At 42.5% G+C, this 22,966-nt stretch overlaps 1 protein-coding gene across 3 annotated transcripts in view; it reads left to right on the top strand.

Moving 5' to 3' along the window:
• LOC140305774 (uncharacterized) overlaps positions 1–22,966 on the top strand; it is a 34,066-nt gene that overhangs the window by 8,738 nt on the left and 2,362 nt on the right. Inside the window, exons 3-21 of one of the 3 annotated variants that reach the window (XM_072384754.1) lie at positions 991–1,088; positions 3,412–3,557; positions 3,744–3,839; positions 4,528–4,649; positions 6,289–6,397; positions 6,747–6,855; positions 7,689–7,783; positions 8,544–8,658; positions 9,224–9,496; positions 11,657–11,755; positions 11,842–12,026; positions 14,043–14,124; positions 14,753–14,820; positions 17,825–17,932; positions 18,413–18,514; positions 18,724–18,862; positions 19,321–20,105; positions 20,181–20,826; positions 22,014–22,647. In XM_072384754.1, coding sequence (XP_072240855.1) covers positions 991–1,088; positions 3,412–3,557; positions 3,744–3,839; positions 4,528–4,649; positions 6,289–6,397; positions 6,747–6,855; positions 7,689–7,783; positions 8,544–8,658; positions 9,224–9,496; positions 11,657–11,755; positions 11,842–12,026; positions 14,043–14,124; positions 14,753–14,820; positions 17,825–17,932; positions 18,413–18,514; positions 18,724–18,862; positions 19,321–20,105; positions 20,181–20,826; positions 22,014–22,647 — 4,011 coding nt within the window. The remainder of the gene's footprint in view (positions 1–990; positions 1,089–3,411; positions 3,558–3,743; positions 3,840–4,527; positions 4,650–6,288; positions 6,398–6,746; positions 6,856–7,688; positions 7,784–8,543; positions 8,659–9,223; positions 9,497–11,656; positions 11,756–11,841; positions 12,027–14,042; positions 14,125–14,752; positions 14,821–17,824; positions 17,933–18,412; positions 18,515–18,723; positions 18,863–19,320; positions 20,106–20,180; positions 20,827–22,013; positions 22,648–22,966) is intronic. The other 2 variants (XM_072384755.1, XM_072384756.1) reach the window with 2 other exon arrangements.

A 22,966-nucleotide genomic window follows, 5' to 3' on the forward strand; every position in this document is an offset into this window, starting at 1 on the left:
CAGACTGTGCATTTTGGCTGGCAGTTGGAAGCGTCTGTGTTCAAGTGCTATTTAGTTTGTTCAGACGCTGGCTTCTCGTCACCACAGGTTGTTCCCTTTAGTTTGGTGTGAAAGAGCCTTTGCACACAAGCTATAATTTGGCTCTGGGAGTGTCTCCGCTCCCAGCTCAAAGTCATGACAACTTTGCAGCTGTACAGTTACTGAACACCCAACTTCAGCATTCAAACATAAATAAAATAATGTGTCTAAAAAATCTTTTCAGTTAAACTGGGAAGGAATGTTTAAAAAAAAAATCATTCTTTGACTTAACAGATTGTCAGTCATGTCCACACTGTGTGTACAGCCTGTGAGCTAACTTATGTGATATTGAGAAAATCAACAAACTCATTTTGCTCATCTGCTGTAACTAACCATATCATTATACATTTTATTGCCTGCTTAAATCTATCTTTGAAACACGTAACATAAAGATGTAATTATTAACTGTAAGCAAAGCCAGTGTCTACAAGCTCCCTATTTGGTTCCCTTATCATCTGCAAATGTGCAGATATGGATTTCAGCTGTATTTAGACTCATCATGGGTTAACTCTTTTGAGTGCACATGCTTGGTTTATGACTGTGTTGCATTTGGTGCCATCAGATAGCAAAGATCTTTTCATTGTGTTGTCTGGAATCAGATAATTGGACTTGGCTCTTTATGCAATGACTGATTTGTTGTTGATTTGACTCCAGGGACTAGCTCTTATACTCACAAGGGATCCATTAGATGAACACACACACTCTCACATAGATGCCCTGTGTGTACGGTTGACTGTGGGGTAGTAAGATTGCTTGTTAATGGAAGTAGGTCAAACCCCCCCCTCTCTCACAAAGAGCTGAGGGGCGGAGCAGCTGTACACTGAAGATTAATTCAGCAAAGTTATACTCAGGGCTTTCACTATGTATATGTGAATATGTATATCTTTACACATAATCTGTGTGTATGTGAAGGTTGTCGCCGTTGCACCATGCTGCTCTAAGTGGTAACAAGGAGCTGATCTCTCTGCTGCTGGAGGCCCAGGCCGCAGTAGACATCAAAGATCATAAAGGTAAAAATACACTCAGATTTTTACAGTGTCACTACAGCTGGCTACGTCAACACTGAATAGGCACATAAGCACACAAAGCTGCTCAGAAAACAAGGGATTAAAAAACACGCGGAGAAAAAAAACAGCAAAATAAATACACATTTCCGGCTCCCTCTAAGTGACAAATAATACCAACCTATGGAATAAAAAGGGAGCTTTTTGGAAATGCAATAACGTTTTTTGTTTGCTTGCACTGTGAACAATAGGAAACAGGGGAGGACAGCTTCTTGGCTGCAGGACTGAGCCAAGTGAAAGCAATGAAAGTGACATTAGAGAATAACTCTGTCCCACATTGGCAGATTCTAGTAGAAGAAAAACAGGAAATCTCAGGGCAGATGGGAGTAATAATCCCTGCAGGATGTAGGCCTAGTCTCTCTGCGCTCCCCAGTCAGTCGTGCCCGGTGTGTCTGTAAATAGAGGCGTACACCTGGCAGGCATCTTTACCACGTGGTTTCACCTCGTCGACGGGTGTGTTTCTGAGGATGCGTTCAGAAAACATCAAATCCTATGCTCAGTGCAGAATTAACATGTATAGAGAGCTAGGAGACCTTGGTTGTGTGCCTCCCTTCCTGTTCCAATGCATTGCTCCCATTATGTGACCAATGTACCAGTTCTGATGTCAATACTAAAGCTGCTGTTGTCAGTATTTTTCAGCTTGTGTTTGAGTTCCATCACTCGTGTCGATTAGGACAGATATTTATCACCTGGTTTTGCATTTCAGCTCAGCTTTTCAGAGCAATCTTTTGCATCTTTTAGCTTTTTAAGTCGGATGGCAAACTGAAGTTAGTTACTTGCAGCTAAAGATGCCAGCTGGGGGGAGCATTTTGTAGGTGAGGTCAGATATTTACCCTTAAAAAAGGCTGGTGTTGGCAGGTTTAAGAGTCACTTATCAAACAGTTGCTACAAGCCAGCATTGTCTTAGAGAGAGCTATTTTCTCGGATTTGGGAAATGCCATTTCAAGCTCACTGACCTGAACATCCTGAGGGCCTCTACCTCTCAAAAAAACACGAAATGGAGAAAATGGAGCTAACAGCTATTTACTCTGAAGTCCTGCCAGGATAATACTTGGAGCACAGTTAAAGGTATTTCTAAAAGCTGAAAACCTATTTACTCAGGATTACCACATTTCTACAACACCTTCATGACTTTTATCTGTAGGACGCTAATTAAAGTAAAAACAAGTTACGCACATCACTCTGAATAATCTGTTGGTTTTTTTTAGCTATTCTCCTTCAGAAATTATTAATATGGAACGGTGAATTAAGAAAACCAACCCACTGGGACACAATATCTCTGCACCAGGCAGAAGATGATATCCCTGCCATGACTCCTGCAAAAGAACTTCTAGATATATTAGGCCAGGTGCCTTTTTCCTTCATAGTCAAGGTGAAATCCTCCCCTCTTGTTCCCAATCAACAAACCACTTTTTAGGAGATGTTTGAGGCTCCCTAAAGGAAATGTGCCAGAACATGTCCTCCTGTTAAAGGTTTAGCCCCGATAACTCGCACAACTGCCAAGAGTCTTTATTGTATCACCATGTCTCCTCTGAATCACATCTCTCTCATGCCATCTGACCCTGGAGGGCCTCTTTACTCAGCTTGACAACATGGCTCATATGTGGTATCAACAATGGAGGTCTAAGGTTGATGCCTGTAAGAAACATGCCCACGGCTTACTTGATTCCCCGTTGATCCAACCCCAAACAGATATTGCAGAATATTTGAACATTTTCATTCACATTAGGGCAGTAGCTAACAATTGTCACTATCACTTACTCAACAGAATGCTTTTTATTTTCTCTGTCACAAAGGGCAGCAATAAACCTTTTTATTGAACAAAAAGATAAATAACCGAATGTGAATCAGCTTATGTTATGGCAAATGCATTTTATCGCAGTCTTCTAACTGTTATGACTCTTGTTACGACTCTTTATTTAAACTCCGGCGATAACACTTACAGTTTAATTGCTCATTACAAAATAAAAAAGCATTGTATAGTAAAATTTATATGGGGGCAATTGCCAGCAATTATGTTGATGATTCAGTTACAGAAAATGAGAAGTAGCTTTTTTGTCTGCTGGTTGTGTAATTGCAAGCTAATCTGTTTGTTTAAATAAAAGTGTATTTGCATGCGTTCATGTGCTAATCTTTGTGTCTGCGTGCATGTGCTTGTGGGGTGTTGTACGTCTGTGTTTTATTGTGCTGTCATCCCTGGCTGTGTGCTTTTGTGTATGTTTGTCTTTCTGTGTGTGTGTGTGTGTGTGTATGTGTGTGTTTGGTGTAGGAATGCGTCCTCTGCATTATGCTGCATGGCAGGGGAAGACCGAACCAATGAAAATGCTGCTGAAGGCAGGCTCGTCAGTCAATGGACAGTCAGATGAAGGACAAATCCCTCTACACCTGTCAGCTCAGCATGGACACTACGATGGGGTAACTCTGTCTGTCTGTGTGTGTGTGTGTGTTGTGGATGTTTTATTGTGTACAGAAATTGTGTGTTTTTGTGAGGTGTGTGTGTCTGTAATGTAGGCCTATGGATGCATGCCTGAAATGTGGTTGTTACAAAATAGGAAATTCAGATGTGCCAGTAAAATTTGTGTGTATGTGTGTGTGTTACAGTCAGAGATGTTGCTACAACACCAGTCCAACCCGTGCATATCTGACTCAGCTGGGAAAACCCCACTGGATCTTGCTTGCGAATTTGGACGTGTTGGAGTAAGTACATTTCATAAGAATCAAATACACAATGCACTCTTGTTGTATTGTGCTCTTATTTGACCTACATTTCTATTCAATCAACTTTCAGGTGTAAAATGTTAGATTTCCACATTGAAATTACTATAATGAACTATTCCACTGCTAAGTATTTGATTGACTTGTGTTCTTACGTTACCCCAAATGTTTCAAACAATGTCTCAGACCAAAAAAATCTGTTTTATTCAGTGTAATGATGAGTTTCATTTTGGTCCCCTTTACAACCTGCAGTTACTGATGAAATATGATATTTCCAGAATGATCTATATCAATCCAGGCATTGTAGATGTGCTCAGTCTCTGCAGTTACATATATTTAGGGTGCACAAGGTTATAGATTGATTGTACGTGACAAATTTTACATCATATAGGCCTCTCGCATGAGCGGACGCAGAAATAACAAGTTCCCTTTATGCTTCAAAAACTTTTGCCTGACAGTTTTTATATAATCTCCCTGGAAGACAAACAAACTACTCAAAAACGCACCTCCACTGAGACCCCCCTCCTTAGCGGAGGAATGAGGCTCACATTTAGAGCTCATGTCGAGCACATAGAAATCTTTTTACCTGTTTTGGGAAAGACTTGTGGAAATGCTCAAATGAAAATATACACAAATGTAAAAGTAATGATGTATGTCTCTGTGTGTTTAGGTGGTTCAGCTCCTGCTCAGCAGTAACATGTGTGCAGCCATGCTGGAACCAAAACCCTCAGACCCCAACGGAGTATCGCCTCTGCATCTGGCAGCAAAGAACGGACATATAGATGTCATACGGTCTGAGCGAGTTCCCCTTTCAGTCTGCTTTTCTGTCTTAGTATCTGTTACATCTACCTGTCATCCACACAGTTCTTCTGTCAGTCCACATGTATGCCTGATGCAGTATATTCTTAAAAGGCTATTTTGGTGTATTTCTGCTGTATTTCTTCTTATTGTGGCTACTGAGGATCTACAGTGGGGTGTAAAGATTGTGAACAGTGCGTAATAGGATGTGTAATGCAAGCTCCCGTAACCCGAGGGTTCAGCCTTTTAGTAAACAGAAACTAGTGGCCCATCGAAGCCATTTTGCTCACAATATCTGATCTCATCACCAAATGTACTCAAAAGTACAAAATTAATGAGCACCTGAACAGCAGCAGTTTCCAGAGGTTCGCTGTCTCTCAGAATCGTTCTTTTGTCTTTCTCCATCTCCCTCCATGCTCTGTTGGGCGTCTGTGTCTCAGGTCGTAGAGTGATTGTTTTTCCAATTAAAAATCAGTGATTTGATTCCCCAGCCCCTCCACCTGGTGAGGTGTCCTTTGGCAAGACACTGAACGCACGCATTGCCAGTGATACTTATCTGTCAGCGGTCACAGAGAAAAAAAGAGGCTGTATAAATGATGTATGAGTAAAAGGTAGAGCACTAACAGGGTAACATGCCCACCAGTCAAAACTTTATCAAAGGTAGAGCAGACAGTCAAACTGAGCTTGTCAGTAGCCTGCTACTCAACACAAAAGCCACTGACTGTGAGGAATAGTTCACATGAATTCACTGCTTTAGTTCTGTTCTCGTCCTGCAGCTGAGCTTGTTGAATAATAAAAAAATGGAGAGGAAAAAAAAGTTGCAAGAGAAAAAGTACTAATTCTGGACAGCTGATTAGCTCCTAATCTACATGCCGATATTTGACATTTATTTGTAGATGCAAACTTAAGTCACATAGACTCCCTAGGGTGGCATTCATAAAACCTCTAAAAGTCTTTTATTTTAAATTACATGTTTCATGGCTAACACTGATTAATCTCAACTGTAAGGCTTCACTTGGCCTAATTGGATATGTGTGAATTTGTCAAACTAGTAATTAGCTCCATATCTATCTCCATCACTCTCCTGGCTGCAGCAGCTCACCCTCAAACCGTCGCCCCACTTCGCCTCCAATCCCATCAAAAGTCCAAATGTTGTTCACAATAACCAGTTCAGACAATTCCCACTCCACGAGTTAGTAATATTTTTTGTTTGGTCTACATGAAACCTTGCCTGTTTGAGTCTATGTGTTTGTCGCATTCTGTTTCCAAGCAGTGAATGTTCAGCCATGACCACTACTTTCTTTGTTTGCTTCCTCTAATGGCGTTAAAAGAAAAAAAAAAGAGTGGTGCACTGACCCTCTGGCAGGCTGCCTGCTGCTATCAGTGAAAAACAGAATCACCCTGCAGCCAGCTGAAACAAAACAGCCTATTTTTTTCAAATAAAGTTATACTTCAAATGAACGTCCAAATGCAATTTCTGTTTGACTTCAGCTTGCATCACTGTCAGTGCTTGTAGGCTTTGTGCTTGTTTTAACACGTTTTTTCTTCAGTACCTTTTCTTTTTAGTTTGCGCTTTCCTCTCAATGAATTAGCTACATGACAGGTTAATATCAGTATTTCTGTTGTGTTGCAGGTTGCTGATTCAGGCTGGTATAGATATTAACAGGCAGTCCGAGTGTGGCACAGCACTTCATCAGGCTGCCCTCTGTGGGAAGACGGAGGTAGTGCGCCTGCTGCTGGATGTAAGTCCGCCTGCTAAATGTGTTCATAAGCAGCTGCTGTTAATGCTGCCCCACTCAGTCGAGCAAGTTTACACCTCAGCCGTTGTCATTCATCCAGATGAGCAGCGGGAGGAAATCTCTTGGACAAATTGGCTTGTAACATAAAGCTAACAGTGGACTCCTACCTGCTATTCAGATGCAGAAAGGTGTTTGTGTCAGTTTTCAGCAAAACCTCTCATCCTATTGTTCCTCAGGTTTGATGTTAGTGCTGATGCAGCTCGCACAGTGAATGTTAGCAGCAGGCCCCGCCAAATCCCTTTCACACCTTCACGTCGCAGCTTTAATTGTTTTCTTCTCTGCTTCCTCCCAGAGTGGCATCAGTGCAGGAGTGAGGAACACTCTGAGTCAGACTGCCCTGGACATTGTTAACCAGTTTACCACCACACAGGCCAGCCGCGAGATCAAACAGTTACTGAGAGGTGAGGACACAAGCTCAAGCACCCTCAGACCCTCAAACACATGCATGACACACATCTTTTAAAGTACTCCTTGTAGCAGTGAACAATACCACAAACTTTTTGTTCTTTATCCGTTAACATTTTGATATGTGCTAGATTTAGATTTTTTAATACATTTTTCATTTTTCTTTATTATCTACAGCAGGAGGCATGCAGAAAGGAAGCGATTCCTCAGTCATCAACATTTTGATTCAGATTTTTGCATCACAACTGGTTTAAAAATAGTTTTCAATGTAACACAAGCTCTCATTTAAAAATGAAAGTAGAAGTAATCTTGACAGCAGAGTAAAGTGTGTGTGAGTTTATAGTTTTTATACCTTAAAAGGTTCCATCAACCGACTGCAATGCCAATACCGTCAACAAATAAGACTGGCAGGCTAAAGCTTTTACCTTTCGCCCCAGCTGTGCTGTCCGTCAGAATGTGCTGAGAGTTTGATAAAGGGAGTCCGTGTGTCTTGGTCAGCAGATGGACATTTAACTTGTTCAGTCTTGTTCAATGTTACAGTGAGACGGGAACCTGCCAGCACATTACATTAACCATTAACCACACAGTGGTCATTGCCACAAAGAAGCATATGAGCATATGTATATATGTATATATGTTGGTCCATATCTATATCTATCTATATACATATATATATATATATATATATATGTCCTATTGATACTAATATCCTCACTAAAAACAATCTTAATACTTTTATTATTGATTTTATTATTGATGTTTTACGTGCTGATCAACCCACACCCGCCGCCTCTCCCTCCATTCGCTTGTCTGTCCTCTTGTTCTGTAGATGCTTCGGCTGCAATGCAGGTGCGAGCACTGAAAGATTACTGCAACAACTACGACCTGACCAGCCTCAACATCAAAGCTGGAGACATTATCACGGTACAACCATTTAATAATGATGATCCCAAACTAAAGTCTCAGCCTCTTGACTGAGTCTGTGTGTTAGTAACGGGTCAACTCTACCCACAAATCCCACGGCTCAAGTGGGTCAGGTTAAACTTCATAGAAAATATTGTGAGTTTGGGTAGATTAGGTTAATAAGGAAAGAAATTAGAAAAAATAAACACATTCTGTGTAAGTTAATAGGCAATGCTGTGGGAAGAGAAGGGTGAACTGGCATTTCAGTATCAGAAATATCAGATTATGGTGTCTTTTAGTACGAATCTTTATTTCTGTAGACAAATATATAAGATTTCACATTTAACACTGGTTTTGTTTTTGGTGTTTGTGCGACATGCATGAATATGAAAGAGAAGATGTTGTGAATCTTTAATGAAGTTATTTGGCAGAGATTATGGATGGTAATAACTAAATATTTTCAGCCCCACACATCCAGTTACTGTGAAGTATCACATGTTTGACTAATGCAGGGGACACCGCTAATGCAAGCTATGGTGGACATAGCTGACATGTTAGATATTAGATATTTAAAAGCTGTTTAATGATGATGTAAACCAGGAAAAAAATTTTTTCATTTTTTTACAAACATTTCACAAGGCATATTTCACATGACGTGACAAGCTAAAAGACATCTCAAGTTTTAAATCATGCCATAATTAGGAATCCCTAGTTTGAAACTAGATGCCACTCTGTATATGTTGGGGTTATCTTTAGTTAAAGCTTCATGTTCTGTGGACAGGTTTTGGAGCAGCACTCTGATGGCCGATGGAAAGGCTGTATTCATGACAACCGCACCGGAAATGATCGTGTGGGCTACTTCCCCTCTAACATGGTGGAAGTCATCAAGAGGGCAGGTGACCAACCACAACACAGCTGTGTGCGCGCATGTGTGTGTGCGCGTGTATGTGTATGATGGTGAATAGCTGAGCTTTTGCATGTGTGAGTTCAGCAGCTGTTCTGCTATTTCTGACATGTAGTTTTAGCTAGCTGCAGCTTCATCAGCCTCTTTGGGCATCCCATCTGTTTTCCCCAGCCTGTCAATCATCTTCATGGATCAAACACACTCCTCTACTTGGTGTTTTCCCCCCGCCCCCTTCCTCTAAATTTCCACTCCTTCTGTCACTCTGTTTAATTGATAAAACTCCCCGAACCAACCTGCTTTACTAAACCGTGATGCTTTTGTTCATATTGTTTGTTTGCTTTATTACTAGAGTCACACTATATTTTGATTTATATAAATATATTCCCTGTGGATATATGGATGTATTCTGTTCTCATGTTTTGATTTTAATCAGTTATTTTTTTTATGCATTTTCAGATTTTTCTGATTAGACTTGTTTTGTTTCCAGTTGACTGATCAGTTGTTGTGTTGTTGTTGTTGTTGTTTTGCACCCCTCCGTCCTCCTGGCATGTGTCCAGGTCACTCCCTGTCCCAGCAGTGCCACACCCTCCTGCTCCGCAGGCCCAACCCCTGTCCCATTGCCTCGGTCAACGGACACTCATACCCCCCATCCCAAGTCCTCCCCCTGCATCTGCCTCCCCCTCCTCCCCTTCACCCCGACATACAGTCCCTCCCTCGCTTCTCCTCATTTGGGTACGTTCCTCTTCCCATCTCTCCTCCTTCTCTATCTACTCCTCCTCTGTCCACTTCTCCTCCTCTCTCCACTTCTCAGGAGCAGCAAAGTCAGACAGGTACATACTATAAATCACAGATAAGCATCCTTTTCACAGTCTTTGACAAGACAACATATCCCCTGTAGGCTTGTTTTTGTGCTTGAGTAAAGGATCAGTTCACCCAGATGACAAAAACTGTTGCTGCACCTCTGCAGATGGATTTTTGTTGCTATTTTATTCAATTAAAATGACTCTACGTCAAAGATATGAAGTAGCGTCTAATATCCACAGATAATTATACAGATTTCTTTTTATTACAGTTTTTTAAGATGAGGAAAATAAATTTTACGACACTCCTTTGTGCTGAAACAGATTTCTTATAATCTGAGTGAGGTGAACCTTTAACTGAAATGAAAAAAAAATCAATAATGCCATTTATGAAATCATTGTTCATCTTGTAAGTAATAGATAAGATAGAAAATCACCAGCTTAGAGATGGTACCAATCAAAAAGTGTGGACAGACCTACCCTTTTACTTTAAGAGAGCGGGTGTGTCCGAACTTTTGACCGACACTGTATATTCTCATATAATTTCCTCACTGTCAATGTGTTATTAAACAACACGAGTGAGCACATGCCTATGGAATATCATTCTAATGTCAAATAATTTAAAATGGTATCACCACTCAGTGACTGTGTTATTGTTGATAAACAATTTTCTTTTATGAATGATCTTCATGAAATACCACAGAAAGCCTGTTTTTAAAACACTGTAGAAATTCACTTCAACAAGAGTGAACACATGTGACCATACAGTGATCATAGAAACAAAACACATTAGTGTGGCGTCCAGTTCGCCTAACTGCACGAACAAGATTATAGAATTACCTTTGAAGAAAAGAACCTGCTCAGTTTTGGATCTTTCATTTGCATCCAGCTGCGTCTGCATAGCTCCATGTGGAAAGAAACTGAAAAAATCTGATTGTGAGTATTTTCAGATAGGAAATGATAAAGGAATGTCTTTGACAGTCTAACAATCAGCAGAACCTCAGTAGCAAATCAGGACATAGAATCAGTTTTTTTACTGCTAATCAGAGCCCCCCTGAGATGATGCTCCAGAAAGTGCTTTTAGCTCTGAAAGTCAGACAACTGCTTCCAACTTTGAACAGATATCCTTCAAACAATATCTATGACAGTGTGAGAGACACTGCACGATGTTTACCTTTGAGGACACTAGGAATCAGAATCAGAAATACTTTAAGAATAAAAACTGTGCTGTTGTGTGCCAGCTCAGATGTTTGATGTGAACCTAACCAGACTACCACAACGAATACAGTGTCAAGACAAGACAGTGAAACATGGAGGTGGAAGTGGGATGACATGAGGCTGCATGTCTGTTTAAGATCCTGGGAAAAAGATGTTTAAGGATGGCAACCTGAATGCCCGAAGACATACCAAAAAATGTCTGTGGAGATTTCTCCCACTCTCCGGAAGCTTGGCGGAGTGGAGGAATATTCTAGCATTGACAATCCAAAACACACGTCCAAAATCACACTAAAGTTTCAGGAAGACAAAAGGATTGAAATCAAATAGGACATCTTTTGGTTGTCTGAAGAAGCGTAGTAATGCAACACAACTCTGCCGGCCGAGAGCCACTAAAACGAACGTGTTTGTCTGTAATGAAAGGTGTGCATTAAATTCTATTGGCGAGTTCTAAGCTGTCAGTTTTTAATTCATAATTTGCTCACATATGCATCTATTCTGTTTAGAGGCAATGGCGTTACTGAGCGGTGATACACTTTTGATATTGTCATGAAAGTAATTCTGAATAGTAGTGCATTAAGATAAAGATAAAACCTTATATCTTCATTTGTAAGTCGCTTTGGATAAAAGTGTCCGCTAAATACACAAACATAAACATAAAGTAAGGATTTTCTGAACGTAGGGGGTTTATTTGTATTTATTTGCCACTTAGAAGGCCTGCACCCATTATAAGTGACATGTTTATTGATGATTAGGTGAGTGAGTGTAACTGTGAGTCTGTGTGTTTGACGCTGTTCATTTAACAGTTGAACATATTGATGTATGAGACCACATCACACACATTATCACACATACGTTGTGTGCGTTGCTAATTATCGGCTGAGTTTGTGATAGTCACAACTTTCCTCAAAAGTACTTTGACTTAATTAGTAGCAGTAACAAATGTGTGTGCGTGTGCATGTGTGTGTGTGTCAGGCTCTCGGACAGCAGAGCTGAGTCCTCAAGGCTCTCCCACTTTAGGACATCAGAGTAGCACCAGTGAGGACATATGGGTGCTGCGCAAACCGCTCGCAGGTAACTCACAAGTGTGCTTTTAGCAAACAGTGGGAAGTCCTTCATTTGGGAAATGCTCCATTTGTAACTGGGAGTTCTTTGTGCAGGTGGCGACCGCAGCGGCAGTGTGGGCAGCCTCGGCAGTGTTCGGTCAACAAGCAGCCTGCAGAGCTCTGGAAACACACATGTTTTGACCACGCCTGCACCAAGCCCTCACCCGGCACCCACACCTGGAGTCAACACTCACGGTCTGAACGCTCCGGGCCTTCACGCACAAGCGGAGGGCGTCAAGGTAAGACACCTTGCATTCATTGGTGCGCGCACATTTCGCCGTGTCGGTGCTGTAACTTTACAAAACAACAGACACGTCATTTACGGGAAACTGCAAAGCATTTTCAGGAAATAAACACAACTCTAGTCACCAAGTAAACCACAAGACTGTTTCCTGCGATGTTCTTCCTTCCGTTGGAGAGATCAACAGCACCTTTTTTATTTTTTTACAGTAAACCTGATACAGAGAGCTTATGCTTTAGCACCTTCACTAATTTGACCCCTATTAGTAATTTCCTATTTGTTTGCTCATCACTACAGGAATGTGTTACTTGTAAGAGGCGTATGCGAACAGCATATGTTGGTCAATGATAAATATCACAAGTGAGAATGTATTTTTACTTTGTGGAAAGGCAGCAGTGACATATCCTAACTCTAAATGTAAATGTGATTGGTTTGGTGTCAGCTACACTGAATTTAATTGCAGTTTTGACACCTTCCCAGGCTTAAACGCATACTTATACACGTTATGCAAAGTATCTCATTACAGGAATCTACTGAAAATATGAAATCAATGATCAATACTGCAAGCATTTGCCATAACCTTTGCTCACCTAATATTTGGTAGAAATATCTTTTTCCTCCAGCGACCTTCGGCGGTATACTGTGGTATCTGGCACCAAGTCATCAGTAGCAGATCTCTAACCTACTCACATCTGAGGCACCTTCTAGTCATGCAAAAGCCATATGTTGCATCAGGTCTTAATTACCTTAAATCCTGTGAGGTTGGAAAATCAGATTTGTTTGTTCAGCACATCCCATAATTGGATTGAGATCACGTAAATTTGTATTGTGGCTAAAAGAAACCACTGCCATCAGCAAATGTTGTTTCTATGAATTGGTGTACTTGATAATCAATCAGGTAGGATGTCAAAGTAACATCCACATGAATGACAGTAGGCAAGATTTTCCCACCACTTTACCCAGAAGCATCCCTTAGGTAAGCAACACAGAAGAACCTGTTGTGTAAAATAAAAAAGGGATTAGTCAAACCTGACGACATTCTTCCATTGTTGCGTGACCCAGTTGCTTTGCTCACATTCTCATTGTAGAGGCTTTCAGGGATGAACGCGGGTCAGCATGGGCATACTGAGTGGATTATAGGTGCACAAATCTTAGTCAAAAGACACTAAAATCCTTGAGCTTGCTGGGTTTTCCTCTTGCAACACTTCCACTTCATGGACAACATTTTCACTTGCTGCCTTACATATCACGGCCACCATCAGGAAAGTTTATAAGCAGATTGAGCTTTCCAAAGCCATGTAACGCCCAGAATAAATTCAGATGAGTGGAAGAGGAGATGTTCTGTGTGCATGGCAGGATCAAAATGGAGAGCAAGAAGGAAGAGGTTTAAACCATTTCTTCACCCTATCATCATTGGGAATGTCAGATTACTGGTAAATGAAATAGACAAGCTTGGACTGCTGACAAGGACACAGCTGGATTACAAGAAATGCAATATTATGTGTTTAATGGGCGACATGGCTGCAGGAACATATTATGGACTCTCTAACCAGCTTTCACTCTATAAACAAAGACTTTAGATAGAGCAGGAAACGTGAAGGAGGAGGAATTGCAGTGCTTGTTGGTAAAAAAAAAAAAAAAGATTTGCAGACATATCACTGAGAAGACATGTATCTGCACCCGGCTGTTGAACTGTTGACCTGCCGACCCTGCCTATGACGTCAGCATCTCAGTTGTTGCCAGGATGCAAACACAACATCCCGATGCATTCATAGGAATCTCTGGAGATTTAAACCACATATTTCTACTACACATGTTCTCTGTTACAGTTTAACAACTGATTTCTATTTACCTTTACCTTAACTTAAATTCAGTTTCATCCCTGGATATGAAAACGATGGTGTTGTTGTGTGTGAACTGAGCTGAGTTCCAAAGTACCTCTAGGATTTAAATGACTGTGCTTAGATGGTTCTTTATGTGTCTGTTTATGCCTGTGTGTGTTTTGGGGTTTTAGCTCCTGGCCACTGTGCTGTCTCAGTCGGTAAAAGCCAAGGAGCACCTCTTGGAGCAGTCACAGTCTGTTGAGCAGTCAACAAGTAAGTACACTCTGTCATCAAAAGACATAATATCCCTACGTTTAAAATGTATTTAAACGGCATTTGAAAAATGACATATGAAGCACAACATAACAGCATCTGCCTCTGATTCATTCATTAAAGCCTTGCACCAAAGCAACACCAATTAAAGATAATCAAGGTGGTGTTCACAAGTAGAACTCCTTTGAGGCTTGTATGGATCTCCTCGTCCCCTCGTCCCACTTTTATTCAGCCCGGCACTCTATAGACTACCCATCCGTCTGCTCATATTAGACATGAGTTCTTGTATTTTTAGTACATCAAGTTATACTCTGCTAATGAAAATTGTTTTAACACTTCTCCTCTTCTTTGGATAGATCGCTTTTGGTTCTCAGAAATCTGTGCATTTTAGGCTTTAACTGCAGTGATAAAGATTTACTTGTACAGTAATGTGACAGAGTACAAACTGTTACCCTGAGCAGCCGTAACCACCATCAATGTGGAAATACATAAATCCAAATGCTGTATAAGGCACTATGAGGTGCTTTATGGTCAATAAAGGTGTCGTTTACAAAACAAGGAGAGTGAAATAATGCAGTAATCTTCACTTTTTTTCCTCTCTTTGTCTCCGTTTCCTCACAACCTCTAGGTTCCTCTAGCTGTACAGTTCACAAACAGCGGTCGTTTGAGCGGAAGACAGAGGAGGATGATGGGAAAGTGAGTTTTGGATGACAGGTTGCTGATTTTTTTTCTGTTTGTTCTCAACCAGTGCTCTGGTTTGGGAAAAAAATACATCTTAGAAGGACGGGGTTCAGCTGGTACAGTGAGCTTTCTGTTGTACCTGAACAGTTGACACCCTGAGAATAGGCATGATTGTGTCACCATGGAGACAGGCAGAGTGACAGACACATCGAGGAGTCAGTTGCTGTTTTGCCTTATGTCCCTCCACCCGCCCCCCTGCCTTCACACCACACTGAGACACCCACATGCTGCTGATCTGCTCGAGAACTGCCCTGTGAAGTTGAGGGGTTAAATACCCTGTGTGTGTTCCAGAACCAAACAGATGCTCTATTCTAGAATCAAACATGTACTGGTTGCCAGGCAACAGTGGTGTTCAGTCAGAGTAGTTGTGTTGTAGTGAGTCCTCATTGGTTGAGCTCATCTAGAATTCTCTGACTCCTAAGTCATTCATAAAATAATGTTTGTATGTCAGTGGTTTGAGGACAAATGTCTAACTTGATCTATAAAAGGACAGTGAATTAGAAACATTATTACTTAGCCTTAGTGCTTTGTGCGTATATTTAGTTTTGAGATCTCTACCTCAGGGATTTCAGCTGCTACTGACTACAATACAGGTGAATGGAAACTGATTCATGACCTTTTGTGTGAACAGCGCTATCCCTCTTTACCTTCTTTATAAAAGTGTTTGTTTTAATAAAAGATAGCAATAATAATGTGAAATAAAGGCATGTAAAAAAGTAAGCACCCCCTTTTTCTAAAGTTTTATGTATCAGGACGTGATAAGAATTGAATAAATAAATCATCTGGTTCTTACTAGGTCTCAAAATGAGGGAAATACAACCTTGGGTGAAACATTTTACACTGTTATTAATTATTAACACAAAGACAAAATACAAAAGCAACTAAATTGCGAGTAGAACCACAGCAATAACTTGAACTGATTGTTCTCTGTTTTAAGTTAACAGTTGTGGTTAACAGTTATCCCACTCCTCCAGACAACATTGCTTCATTCATTGGGTTCTTGAGGCTGTTGTTTCCGCACGGCTCTTTAAAGGTCCCACCACAACAGTTCAATCAGGTTGAAGTCCTGCCTTTGACTGGTTCATAGTATCACTTTGATTATTTTTCTTCTTAAGTCCATTTTGTTGTAGATTTGCTGTTGTGTTTGGGATCATTGTCTTGTTGCATGACTCAGTTTCATCCAAGCGATAGCTGTCGGACAGATGGACTGACATCTGACTCTAGAATACTTTGGCATACAGAGTTCAAGTTGGACTCAGTGACTGCAAGGTGTCCAGGTTCTGTAGCTGCAAAACAAGCCCAAATCATGCTGTGTTTGGTTCTCTCCAAAAGTGCGGAGCTTTATGATCCAACATCTCCACTTTGGTCTCTTCTGTCCAAAGAACATTGTTCCAGAAGTCTTGTGGTTTGTTCAGATGCAACTTTACAAACCTAAGCTGTGCTGCCATGTTCTTTTTAGAGAGAAGACGCTTTCTCCTGCAACCCATCCAAACAATTCATACTTCATACTAATCGTTCTGCCATGAACTGTAACATTTAACATGCTAACTGAGGCCTGTAGAGTCTGAGATGCAGTTTGCAGGTTTTTTTGCAGTTTCTCAGAGTATTACACGCTCGGACCTTGGGGCAAACTTGCTGGGACGTCCCCTGCTGAGAAAATTTGAAACTGTCTTAGGTGTTTTCCATTTTCTATGTGTGAATACTCTTTCTCACTGCAGAATGGTGGACTCTAAATTGTTTGCATGTCCTCACAACCCCTCCCAGCCTGATGGGCAGCAACAGTTGCTTCTCTATGATCGTTGCTGATGTCTTTCCTCCTTGGCATTGTGTTGCACACCTGAATGCTCCACCACCAACAAAATGACAACATGATGCTTTGATAGAGGAGCTTGCACTTATTGGTTGACTCATTATTCAAATGCATTTGATTAGCAGCACCTGGCAGCTGCTTACCCTCTTAATTCCTATTGAAGTAGTACGTACTTAGTTGAAGGTGGAATTCACTCACTGGTTCTGCGATTTGGTTTAGTTTTTGTAAAATAAATTATATTGAGATGTATTAAGTTACGTGTTGTTTCTCATCTGAAGTTATATTTTCTTACTTCTAAGACCTGGGAAGGACCAGATTTTTTACAATGTCCTGAGTAGAAAGAGGACATATTCTCTTCTTACATGATTGTAGCTCAAATAACCAACATTAGCTCTCTCCTTATCTCCCTATCAATTTTGTTGGCTTAAATACCGTTTTCCACTTTTTAGGAGAGCATCAGCCAAAATGAGCCCTCTTCATATCTATGAAGACCACATTGCTCTTAATGCTTTTCAAGTAGTAGCTCTTCATTTCCATTTACCTCCTTTTTACTCGGAGGATTCCAAAAGTCCCGTCAGCGGAGATCTCAAAACATTACCGGCTAATAATAAGTCAGGGTAAAGGAAATTATGTCAGGGTAAGTGAAGGGAGTGCCTTACTTTCACTTAGTTCTTGATTAGTTTTAGGATATGTGTCATGTGTTATTTGGGCAAACTCTTGTAAATTATCGTCAGCGCTGCCTCGGAATAATGATTATTCTACAAAAAAAGATATAAAGTTTTGACAGTAATATACTCGTAAGCTTTGGAGTGACTTGATTGTATATTTTAGAAGTATTATGTCAGTTATGTCACAGTTGCATTTTTGAGTACAAATCTAGATGGCTCAGTTAATCAAATGTGGCAATCGTTTCAGGGTTGTGTCTGATTTAACGTTCTGTCCAGAACAGTTTCCTTCTGTGTTTTCCAGAGCAGGGTGTCACTTGCTCTCTAGCGCCCCCACATGTTGCTCAAGAGCAAGGCTCAAATTTAGGACCACCCTGGAAGTTTCTGTGCTGTGTTCTAGAACAGGCCTGCGCTCTGTGTTCTAGAAGAAGCCCTGTGGACCCTTCTAGAAGCAGGCAGTAGTGTTCTGTGTTCTGTGTTCTAGAAGCAGGCAGTAGTGACGTGGCTGGGTGAGTTTCAGCTGCAGTTCTACACCACCCACTTCCTCACCGCGGGATATGATCTAGACACCATTAGCTGCATGACCCCTGAGGTAAGGTCATGACCCCTGACCCCCTCACGTCCTGCCCCCTGTCTGTCAAGGCTCTGCACAGCACAGCTCACAAAATCAGCTACCCACTGACCTGGATGATGTCATCATGTCCCTCCTGTCTGTCACCTGACCCCCCGGTGTGAGTCCTGAGCCTCAACCAGTCACCCCTCATTCTTCATTTACATACCTGTGTTCACACACAGCTGTGAATAACATAACTCTGTGTTTTAGTGCCATTGAGTGTGCATGTGCGTGCCAGTGTGTGTATACTGAAGCAGACACAGCAATATGAAGCCCCAAGGGGCTGGGGACACGAAACAGAGATTATCCCTGGCAATTTTTTTCCTGAAGGCATAACACATGCGGTGCTTGTATACGTGTTAAAATAGCATCAAACCGTTTACATCGTAAAGGAAAAACAGAACACCATCAGTGGTTGTGGTGAATTCTCGATGTGACTCAGTGTGCTTTGCATTTAAGGATCTGACGGCGATTGGGGTTATGAAGCCTGGTCATCGAAAGAAGTTAGCATCAGAAATCAGCAAGCTGCCCTCCACTGACTGGCTGCCAGACCACAAACCCGTAAGGATCTCCTGTGGCGATCCAACATACAAGAAAGGGGGGGTGTAGATATTGAGTTTTGGCAGCTACGGACACACAAGCCTGTACTGAACACATGCTGCTCTGTCACCTGGTTGAGAAAAATGAGTGTTTTGGAATTACAGCTTTGTAGAAATCTGCAACATTTCACCCAGGTTTGCTACTTCTTGATGCTACTGTGTCTATTCCAGGCCAACCTGGCAGACTGGCTGTCCCACCTTGGCCTCAGTCAGTACTACCAAGTTCTTGTGCAGAATGGGTATGAAAACATCGACTTTGTCTCAGACATCAGCCTTGAAGATCTACAAGAGATTGGCATCACTAAACTCGGTGAGATTGATCTACGTCATTCAGATTGGAAACGAGATTATGTAACAATATAATGAGATCAATAAAATGTTGATATTAATATAAATAGAACACTGAGGTGTTGTATAACACCAATCTATTATTGAACTTTTTGACGGTCTGCAGCACTAAGATGGTGAACCTGTGGATCAGTTTTAAAGAGCGTGACTAGTGTAGACTGGTGGTCACCATCAAATACTTGAACTTTTCTAGGCAGTTTAAAGTAGGTTTATTTATCTTTTGTGAAGACAAATGATGTGACACCACATGAGTTCAAAATAAGTTTCCCAAAGGCAAAAATGAAGCATATTCCATCATATCGTATCGTGCATTTCATGGGTCCTTATTTAAAACAACCTTGCATCAAACTCTGAATACATCCTTTTTATCTTTCTACCTCATGATAACTCCTTCTCCTTTGCATCACTGCAATGTCTCAGGACATCAGAAGAAGATGATGCTGGGAGTAACGAGACTGAAGGAGCTTCAGAGAGGAGAAAGTGGCTCTGAGCCCCCTCACAGCCCCTCTTCACCTCCACCGAGCCCAGGTGGCAGCACCTCCTCAGAGCCCCGTAGGGAGGCAAAGAAGCAGAGGGATGGAGCCCCCAGCCCACTGGCCAAACCTCGCCCAGGTCTCACACACTCACAGACTCCCCCCCACATACCGACCCAGACCCCACCACAAACCCCTCCGTATACCCGCACCCAGCAGGCCTCCCCCAGGGCTCGGCCACGTCCCTCCACCCATATGGTCGCAGCAGATAAGCCAGTACCGCTGCTGCGGCTGCCGTGTGAGGAGGAAGAGCGACAGAGAACTCACAGTCTCATTGGCTCAGAGTCAGACTCTAGATACGCCACCGTGTGCCGCAGCAGCTCCACACATACTGCCGTCCCAAATGATGTCACTGTTAACCGAAGCCATTCATCGGTCACCCTTCGCCCCCGTCGGAAAGGTCGGCCCCCGACACCACCTAAACGTTCCTGTTCTTCCATTACTGGGGGTGACGGGGAGACAGAGGGACAGAGGGATGGACTGTTAGGGCTACCTACCTATAGAGAGCGGCGAGCCAGCGACTGCGGAAGCCTGGGAGCAGCTTTAAGAGCTCAGGACTCCACAGGCCTGCAGAGATCAGACGGCGCTTCTGGGAGCGTTCGCAGCCTCGCAGCCATGCTGGAAACATCCATTGTGCCGAAGAATCTGGGAAGTGGCACCAGCTACCTTCAGGTGAGTGTCTGAATCATATTCTCTAAATTTAAAACTTTAGCAGGATTTTCTTTGTAATAATCATGTGACCCTCAGGTGAGTCCACCGCTACTTCGGCGCCAGGCAGGTGCAGGAGGTCTTGGATCTGAGGAAGATGATGTTGTGAGTCGGCGCAGGACTATCAGTGGACTTGAAGGCCTACCCGGTGATTGTACCGAACAGTTACCTCGGCAACTGATCCAGCAGCGTCCAGAGCCGCGACCCCGCTCCATCGTGGTCACCTCGGCAACTGAGAACACAGACGGCACAGCAACGCTTCGAAGGAAGCCGCGCCCACTGGCGACAGATTCTGATGCACCTGCATCTGTAGCTACAACTGTTGTTGCCATGACAACTGCCTCAGACACCATACGCAGACGACCACGCAAATCGGAGCAAACAGAGCATGTCCTTCAAAGCAATAATCAGTCAAACTCTCCGGATAGTAGCCGGAATAATGAAGCCGAGCCACAGCAGAACGGTGGCGTGGTGCTAAGGCGGAGGCCAGTGTCCGAGGTCTCTGAGAGGACGGAGACCAACAGAGAGAGCTGCGAGTGGATGGAGGCCAGGAAGTCCCTGAAGCCACCGGTCTCACCCAAACCATCCACAGTCACCCTGAGGAAGACACAGGTTGACCCTCCCACCCCGACTCGAAGGGTCCCCATACCCGGGCCAGATAACACTGAGATGGCACAGAGCCCCGGTGAGATACACACACTGTCACTAAATGTAGCTTTTGTGTCAAATTCATCCACATTCAAGGGATATTCCTTTTTTTAAAGTGGAGCTGTGTGAAGTGCTTATGAGCAGTCAGTGTTTTACCTTCAGTAGAAAGCAGTCAGAGCGTAATTCTGATGGGAGAGCCAAGCTAAACGCTGCACTGAATGGGGACAACAGAAGGGTGAATTTTCGCCAACCAAAGCCACTCAAATAAAAACAATCTCACAGCAGCTCAAGCAAACATCACACTGTGGATTTTTATACCACATCACTGTAGCATCAGACAGTTACACAGACTGGGCCTAAACAAAAGTAACGCAGGATGAAAATCCCAAACATAGCGTTAGCTTGAACTGCGAGGAAATATTAACGGCCTGAGTTGTTATACATCTGTTAGCTTGGTTCGCCTACCAGGAATTCTCTCAGGAATGAGTGCATTGACTGCTGTCTACAGCAGGTAAGACACTGACTGCTCATACTCCACACAGGTCTGTTTGCAAAAAAAGGGGGGGGGGGGGGGTCTGTAGTTCTGAGCTGTTTTCACAAATGTTCTGCAGCTCTAAAATTTTCCAGACATGTGACACAACTAATGGTCCTTAATGAACTAATGGTTTCTACAGCTTCATAGTTTTCAATGGGTTTTAAGCCAAGTTACTTTCAATTGCTATGAGTTCATATTTATTTTCTTTTGTTATTCTTTTGGTTTCTGTGGCATATTTCGGTTGTTATAGCTTAGTCTAATACATGCGCACATACATACGTTGCTTGGCAACTCAATCAAGTGAACCACCACGGGATACTAAGGAACACGTTAAATGGACGTAGCTTCAGTCAGACTTTAATGTACATGTTTCGTAGTGACAGTGTGAGACTTAATGCAGTTTTAAAAATCAGTTATCATGCAGATATTATAACTCCTCTTATCATATAGCTTTTACCCTATCACATCTATGCTGATATAACTTTCAGAAGCTAAAATCAATAGGTGCAGTTTTTTGTTTCATTTTTATCTAGTCAGGTTACTAAAGTGCTGGCATCACATGGTCAAACACCGTGAGAGTTCATAAAACAAGATGTGAAATGAGATAATATTCAGAATCCTCTTTGATTTGATAATTGGCTAAGTATGCTTAAGAAAACTGACATTATTCTCTGTGATTCTCTGACCAGAGCCAAAACGCGTCCCTCCTCCTGTCTCCCCAAAACCACGTGGGCCTCCAACTGCACCTAAACCTGGCAAAGCAATAGTGGCTTCAGCTACCATGAGTCCGAGCCCTGCAGCGACCAGCCCAACAACAGTGAGCCCCTCCCCAGCCTCAAAACCCTCCACTCCACCATCTATCGCCCCTCTTCCAGCCCCCGACACCCCTTCTGCTCCCTCACTCTCTCCGGGACTCCCTCTTACTTCCCCCTCTCCGGCCCAGAGTCCCTCCACCCCCTCGCCGCACCCTGTCAAACCTCCCCGCTCCTCCATCGCCGGTCTCTCCATTGACTTGCTGGGAGGACGGGAGGCAGAGGACGAAGAAGAAAGGCGGAGAGAGGAAGAGGAGAGGAGAAAAGAGTGGGAGCACAAGAAGCAAGCAGAAAAGGGAAAAGAGAGGAAGAAAGCAGAGAATGGGAACCAAACGGAGCTGGAGAAGAAGCCTCTGAGGAGAGAAGAAACCTCCGAGGAGATGGAGAGTCAAGTAGAGGAGGCAGAGCAGGTGGAAGAGGTTCAACATTGTTTGGAGGAGACCGCTGCCTCTTTGACGGCATCTCTGCAGGCCGTAGAGCATAAAATCAAAGAGGAGGATAGGCTAAATGAGTGAGTATTCGTGAAGTAATCTTAAGATTTTACCACACATTGTTTATTCGTATCAAAAAACATCTTCAAAGGACCACTTGTTGGTATCCAGATTGATCATGAAAGTATCAAAACAGAAGTTAAGTTTTCTATACGCAATATCGAGCTGCAAAATGAGAAGAGTCAGTGTTAGGATAGTAATGTTTGGCAGATGCTTTTATCCAAAGCAACTTACACTCATATCCCAGGTAGCGGAAGGGGGTCTTCCTTAAGGAACCCTACTGGAGGTAACACCTTTCATGCAGGGGGGAGGTCAGGATTCAAACTCCAGTCTCCCAAA

Source organism: Leuresthes tenuis, unplaced genomic scaffold, assembly GCF_036924035.1.
Source record: "Leuresthes tenuis unplaced genomic scaffold, fLeuTen1.0.hap1 SCAF_4, whole genome shotgun sequence".
Lineage (NCBI taxonomy): Eukaryota > Metazoa > Chordata > Actinopteri > Atheriniformes > Atherinopsidae > Leuresthes > Leuresthes tenuis.